This window comes from Syngnathoides biaculeatus, chromosome 5 (assembly GCF_019802595.1).
Source record: "Syngnathoides biaculeatus isolate LvHL_M chromosome 5, ASM1980259v1, whole genome shotgun sequence".
Lineage (NCBI taxonomy): Eukaryota > Metazoa > Chordata > Actinopteri > Syngnathiformes > Syngnathidae > Syngnathoides > Syngnathoides biaculeatus.
In genome coordinates this window covers 27,964,935-27,972,275 of record NC_084644.1, presented here as the reverse complement: position 1 = coordinate 27,972,275, position 7,341 = coordinate 27,964,935, and the positions used below count along the sequence as shown (strand labels likewise).

General features: G+C 42.8%; 1 protein-coding gene and 1 pseudogene across 1 annotated transcript; both read left to right on the top strand.

Annotated features, from left to right (window-relative positions):
* The first annotated feature begins 3,170 nt into the window (after nucleotides 1-3,170).
* LOC133500394 (olfactory receptor 11A1-like) lies at nucleotides 3,171-4,331 on the top strand (annotated as a pseudogene).
* A 1,127-nt stretch (nucleotides 4,332-5,458) lies between these two features.
* On the top strand, nucleotides 5,459-7,074 carry LOC133500986 (olfactory receptor 6N2-like). The gene has a single exon (XM_061820313.1). The coding sequence runs from the start codon at nucleotides 5,697-5,699 to the stop codon at nucleotides 6,759-6,761; it is 1,065 nt and encodes a 354-aa protein (XP_061676297.1). The 5' UTR covers nucleotides 5,459-5,696; the 3' UTR covers nucleotides 6,762-7,074.
* The last annotated feature ends 267 nt before the right edge of the window (nucleotides 7,075-7,341 follow it).

The window sequence follows — 7,341 nt, the reverse complement described above, 5'->3', positions numbered from 1 at the left end:
ATAACCAAACACAATGGCAAATTTCAAAACACAGCAATAAATAACAAACACAACAGCAAATAACTGAAGACCAACAACAAATAAGTCAATTGAAGAGCAAATTACAGTATTTGCTGAAACGCAAAACCCTATTGTCGGAAGTAAATCCTCAGTGCCTTGAAGCCACTTATTGTATGAAATTGATCACTTTTTTGAGACAACCCTCACCACTTTTCCCCGTAGTTAGACAACTGATGAACATATTTCTCCCCACTAAAACACATGTTCTCCTCGAATGCACTTGGGTTGCATAATATTCAGCACAGGTGGCAAACGTGAGACTCAGTTAAAGCAAGGTCGTCTCAACATAAATGCAGCGACTCCAAATCCGTCACACTTGTGGCTAATGATGTGAAGAGACCGATTTAAGCCAATTCAGGGATCACTGATTGTTCAAGTTTCACTATGGAGAGAGAAAAAGTCAGAGTAACAGTAAGCGCTGGTCCGGGACGAAGAGGAGAGGAGCTATTAGACATAGAACAATTACATATTTCACATGGTGTCGCGACCCATCGAAACGGAGGTAGGACCCAAATGCAGGTGTCGGGAGACGCAGATGTAATTCAGGAAAAACGTTTATTGTTCCACGGTCGGGGATCGGGCAGGCAGTCAGGTGCTGCAGCGGTAGTCAGGACATCGGGCGTAGAGAGCAGGTCCAGGGCAGGCAGGAGTCGGTACACGGGAGATCGATCAAAGCAGGCAGAAGTGTCAAAAGAGTCAGGTTTACGGGGTTGGTCGGAGAACAGGCAGAGGTCGGTACACACGGGTTGTCAATCAGAGATACGGGAGTGCAGGAGCGGGGCATGAGTTGCAACGATCTGGCGCTGGACGAGTCGTCCACATGGTGCTGTATACACCCGGGACAATCAGCCAGTGTGAGGCGCAGGTGTGCACCTCCCAATCAGCGTGACCGCGCGGGCCCCCGCACAGCCAGGGCTGGACCAGCAGGATCATGACAACATGGAGTATTGGGTGACATTCGTGGATGGATGTTTTCTCCCACTATTTGACATCGAGGGAAGTGGGAAAAACGTGAGCGCAGCCCAATCCATGCTCTCAAGATTCAGAGAACATTGTAACTGTTTTAAAAAGATGTGTCAAGAAAGATGTGCCCATTCGTGGGCAGCGTCCCATCTTTGGGACATCGTGATTTTCACGCATTTTATCTTTCAGGATATCAAAATATGTAAGTGTTTTAATCTGAAGCCATAATTTGGTATCAGGAGAGGATAACTCATAGGTCGAAGTTAGCACGGAGTTATTTCCCTTGCCTTCCTGACCCAACATGGCTGCCTCGAGTACACGTGGAGCGTTTTCCAAGAGAAGAAAGGGAGAAAGGTCAGAATGCAACCAAGTTTGTCTTCAAAATGCTAATCCATCAGTATTATTCATGCGTAAGTGTCGTTCTAGAATAAGAATTAATTAATAAACATATCTCTAGTATGTACCACTTCAGAGAACTGATAACATACCCGTTGCGAGAGGGTACAGCTTTTTTGCCCTTTGTTTTATGCGTTAAACAAAAAAGTGTTATTTCCTTGATTATGGCCTGTTGTTGGGAGACTTTTATCTCAATAAGGCAAAAAATTGATACCCTGCCCATGAATGGGTTAAAGCAAAGCTGATAAATAAATATGCAAATCATGTATGCGGGGAGTTATGTCCATACTGTAAAAATATGTACATTTACACATTTACAGTGGATGACTGGTGAGCACATCTGAGGACCGGGTTCAAATCTGCTCTCGCCTGTCTGGAGTTTGCATGTTCTCCCCGTGTTTGTGTGGGTTTTCTCCGGGCACTCCGGTTTCCTCTCACATCCCTAAAACATGCATGGTAGGCTAACTGAAAACTCTAAATTGCCCCGAGGTGTGAATGTGACAGCAAAGAGTTGTCTGTTTTGATGTGCCCTGCAACAGACTGGGGACCACTTCAGGGTACACACCGTCTCCTGCCCGAAGATAGCTCGAAAAGGCTCCAGCACACCCACAACCCTAATGAGCAAAAGTGGTACAGAAAATGCATAGATGGGTGGATTCATTTTGTTCATCTTTGTTCAGTAAAGTGATTGAAACTGCACAGCTGGCTGTGTCTATCCTTGACCACTTGGGGACCATTACAATACTTTTTTGATGGTAGTTCGAAGGCAGAGATGTCCCATACATCAATTACAATCCAGCGCAAAAATGGTGATAGAGGATCACATGCTGGTAAAAACCAAACCAAAACAAAAAAATTGTCAGTTAGTCTATCATCTTTCCTCCAGATGGAGTTTGCCACTTGATGGCTTTCAGTGGCGGGCTGTACATTTCGTATGTGGTTCTTTGCTCATCCATCTATCCATTTTCTTTTGACGCTTATCCTCACGAGGGTCCCGGGGAGTGCTGGAGCTCATCCCAGCTGTCAACGGGCAGGAGGTGGGGTTCACCCCGAACTGGTTGCCAGCCAATCGCAGGGTTCTTTGCTCACGTCCATCCTCTTTTGCAAGCTGTTGCGTCCAATTGGGAGAGCTATGTAGTTGCTGAAGTTGTGAATAAATCCTTTACGGGGTTGAAACATGCCAGCAGCATTGACAAGCATACTCTGACATATTGGCACAATGTTCACTTTGTGTGTCAAAAATTAATTTTAGATCCTATAATTTCCATCATGTTTCACATATTACAGAGAAATTCCAATTGGAGGACAGAAAAATTCTATCGCAATCAGGTGTCCCCACTGTTTATTGAATCTGCAATCTGATCCAGAGGCGGATTACATGTATTTGCCACTTGATTGACACACACGACAGCAAGTCAGATCTCGTTTTTACATAAATCACAATGCTGCAATCCAACAGCTTCAGCGACTGCAAAACTCTGGGGAGTGACCTTATTAACCTTTGTCATTAAAATAAGAAACAAAAAACGTATTTTCTTCCATGTGGATCTGAAAGAGGACATGTCATATTCAAAGTGCAATTGTTTAACCTGTTGAGCTACCGTCACTATTCAAAAGAAGGGAAATGTGGAGTGGCACTTTCAGCTAAAAGCCATGACACGAACTTCTCTCTTATAAGAGAGCAAAGAAAGAGAAAGGTGAAAGAACTAAAAGTGGTGGTGGTGTTTTTTTTTTTTTCGTTCAAGGCCAGGCTGGTGTTTGGCCTTCTGAGGATTTGGAGGCAACAGAGGAAGGAAGGAGAACGCCTCCTCAAGCTGATGACCAATCACGGGCTGTCATCATCCTGATCACCAGCGAGATGTGTTCTTACTTCTTTGTACACGTGTACTGCTCACAAGCATTTCATCAGCAGCAAGGCGAACACTTGATTTTGAGTTTGATTTTGATGTGTTATGTTTGTCTTATGTGTTTGTCATAATGGAACACAACGGAACTCTCATGCTCCGCCTTTGTGGTTATGTAGAGATAGGAAAGTACAGATATGTTTATTTGATGTTTTTCATGGCACTCTATGTTCTCATTCTCTGCTGTAATTGCATCATAATTTGCGTTATTTGGATTCACAGGACCCTTCATGAGCCCATGTACATTTTCATTGCTGCTTTGTCTTTCAACTCACTTGTGTTCAGCACTGCTATCCACCCCAAACTGATTGTGGATGTCTTGTCTCAGCAGCAGAGCAGAACTGTTTGGTCCAGATTTGCTTTTTCTACGCTCTAGGTAGTTCCGATTTCATGTTGTTGTCAGCCATGGCTTACGACAGGTACGTGTCCATCTGCAGGCCACTGCAATATGGAACTACCATGAGCAAGACCACTGTCAGACTTTTTTTGCCTTTGGCTTGGTTTTGGCCCACCTGTCACCTTGTGATAGTAACGATCCTTCAGTCCAAACAAAAACTATGTAACTTTATTTTGGGGGGAATTTTTTGCAATACTACAATGATTAAGATTCATTGTACAACACCAATGTACCTCAGTGTGTGGACGTTAATTAGTCTCATAAACACGAGTCTCATTCCTATGCTGTTCATCCTCTTCACGTACGTAAAAATATTTACTGTCATCTATCATAGCCATGGAGAAGTCCGGAAAAAAGCAGTAGATACGTGTTTGCCTCACTTGATTGTTTTATTGACTTTTTCCTGTTTGCTTGTCTTTGATGTTTTGATAGGGCTACTGGGGGCGGTGCTTCCAAAAACTGTGCGTCTGATTATGAGTCTACAAATAGTGGTGTACAATCCTTTGTTTAATCCAATCAAGCGGAATGCAGGTTCGATGGTTGCTGAGGCAGAAACCTGGGCGAGAGAGGAATTTGGTGAGGCCATGGAGGACGACTTCAAGACGGTTTGAGGAAATTGTGGTCTGCCGTCTGTTGTCTCAGGAGGAGGAAGCTTTGTATAATGGGGACGGGGCACTGCTGACCTCAATTTGGGATGTTGTGAGTCGTGGGGAGAAAACTTCGAAGACCTCCTCAATTCCACCGACACGCCTTCCCATGAGGAAGCTGAGTCTGAGCTCTTTGAAGCTGGCTCTTCTATTTCTGGGGTTGAGGTCACTGAGATGATTAAAAAGCTCCTTAGTGCCCGGGCCCCATGGGTGGATGAGATTCACCCGGTGTTTCTAAAGACTATGGTCGTTGTGGGGCTGTCCTGGTTGACACGCCTTTACAACATCGCATGGACAGTGGGGACATTGCCTCTGGATTCGCAAATTAACAGTGCCGGCGGCGGGCGTAGTAAGCCCGGGCCACGACCTATCAGTTATGGAAGTCATTTGATGAACGCTCATATATGTTTGGCACAGTTTTACGCTGGATGACCTTCCTGCCGCAACCCTCTGCATTTATCTGGGCTTGGGACCGGCCCACAGGACGCACAGGAATTGTGCACCCCAACAAGCAATCAAATAAACAAAGTCAGCACATAAGATACACAATTCACACACTACCTAGGTTATGTTAAAGTTGTAGTCAGATAAAAGCAATCAAATATATAAAGTCAACACATAAGATGCACAATTTACAAAGTACTTAATATATGTTAAAGTTTAAGTGAGATAAAAGCTATCAAATGAACACAGTAAGCACATAAGGTACACAAATCACATACTACCTGTGTGAAAATATAATGGATATAAGGATTCAAAGGTTATGTGGATGTAACGGATAAGGTAAAGTTGTTAGCATGCTAGGGTAAACCTGGCAGCTTCTACACGAACGATACAGCTCGTATTTGGGTACTAACATAAGACTTGTTAGATTTCCTATGAGTTCTCACATCCCCCTTCGATTTGTTGTCATCAATTCGGAAACCGGAAACCAACCCGGAGTGACCTTATTAACCTTTCTAATTAAAATAAGAAATGAAACACCCATTTTCTTCCATGTGGATCTGAAAGAGGACTTTTTCCCCACAATGTCATATTCAAAGTGCAATTGTTTAACCTGTAAACCTATTCAAACGAAGGGAAATGTGGAGTGGCACTTTTAGATAAAAGCCATGACATGAACTTCCCTCTTAAAAGAGACCAAAGAAAGAAAAAGGTGAAAGAACTAAAAGTGGTGGTGGTGTTTTTTTTTTTCCCATCAGTTTACAACGTTCACGGCCAGGCTGGAGTTTGGCCTCCTGAGGATTTTGAGGCAACAGAGCGAGGAAGCAGAACTCCTCCTCAAGCTGATGACCAATCACCGGGTGCCATCATCCAGATTACCGCTGGATGTGTTTTTACTTCTTTCTCTGCATCGAATGCTCACAAGCACTTAATCAGCAGGAAGGTGAACACTTGTATGACCTGGTTTGCATGTGCCTCATATTTGTCTCCTGCTTTGTCAAGATGGAATGGAATGGAACAATGGTGCTCAGTCTTGGTGGCTATGTAGAGATAGAAAAGTATAGATATGTTTATTTGATGTTTTTCATGGCACTCTATGTTCTCATTCTCTGCTGTAATTGCGTCATAATTTGTGTTATTTGGATTCACAGGACCCTTCATGAGCCCATGTACATTTTCATTGCCGCTTTGTCTCTCAACTCGCTTGTGTTCAGCACTGTTATCTACCCCAAACTGATTGTGGACGTCTTGTCTCAACAGCAGACCGTTTCTTATTACGACTGTTTGGTCCAGATATTTCTTTTCTATAGTTTAGCTGGTTCTGACCTAATGCTGTTGACAGCCATGGCTTACGACAGGTTTGTGTCCATCTGCAGGCCGCTGCAATATGCAACTACCATGAGCAAGACCGCTGTCAGACGTTTTTTGGCTTTGGCTTGGTTTTGGCCGACCTGTCACCTTGTGATAGTAACCATCCTTCAGTCCAAACAAAAACTATGTAACTTTATTTTGGGTGGAATTTTTTGCAATACTACAATGATTAAGATTCATTGTACAACACCAATGTACCTCAGTGTGTGGTCGTTAATTAGTCTCATAAACACGAGTCTCATTCCTATGCTGTTCATCCTCTTCACGTACATAAAAATATTTACTGTCATCTATCATAGCCATGGAGAAGTCCGGAAAAAAGCAATAGATACATGCTTGCCTCACTTGATTGTTTTATTGAGCTTTTTCTGTTTGCTTGTCTTTGACTTTGCCATCGGGCTACTGGAGTTGGTGCTTCCAAAAACTGTGCGACTGATTATGAGTCTCCAAATAGTGGTGTACAATCCTCTGTTTAATCCAATCATTTATGGCTGGAAGATGAAAGAAATCTGGAAACCAGTCAAGAGAATGTTGTTCTGTTGCAATCATGATGAATTAATCAAAACTCAGGTGGAATGAAGACTACGTTCATGCGTGTGCGTCCATGTTTGTGCACGTGCGGAAGTTTGAATGTCTCTGTGTGTATGTGTCTATCCGTGTCCATGTGAGCCTCTGGATACATGCAATTTGTATGTACATGTGAGGCAATATTTTTTTGTGTGTTCATGTGCTTATGTGTGCGCATTTGTGTGTGTTTTTTTTGGTGTGTGTTATTACTCCACTTAAGGACAATTTAATCTATAAAATTATTCTCTTCTATGTGCACATGCGTGGGAGGGGACGACATTAGCGAGCGAAATATTAGTACGTATCTTCGATTTGAAGTTTTGCATCCAGCTCTGTCAACTTTCTTATGGTGCGTTCAAAAACAGTGAACCCCATGAAGTGGCTTATGAGTGTTTTGTGTCAGTGTTTGTTTTCTAACACACAACAACCTCATGAAGATCAACCAAATCACTTAAACAGAGTAAGCAATGCCTTCTCTGTCATGCTGTTTCTCATTTAATCCAGAAGAAATGTATTTTATTTTTGTATCATGCAAATATAGCCAAAATTTCACATTTTTTTTTTAAATTCTCAACACAACAGAAATGAAATA

Excerpts from the sequence above, each read along its gene's own strand:
- LOC133500986 (XM_061820313.1), top strand. The coding sequence starts at position 5,697 with ATGTGTTTTTACTTCTTTCTCTGCATCGAATGCTCACAAGCACTTAAT.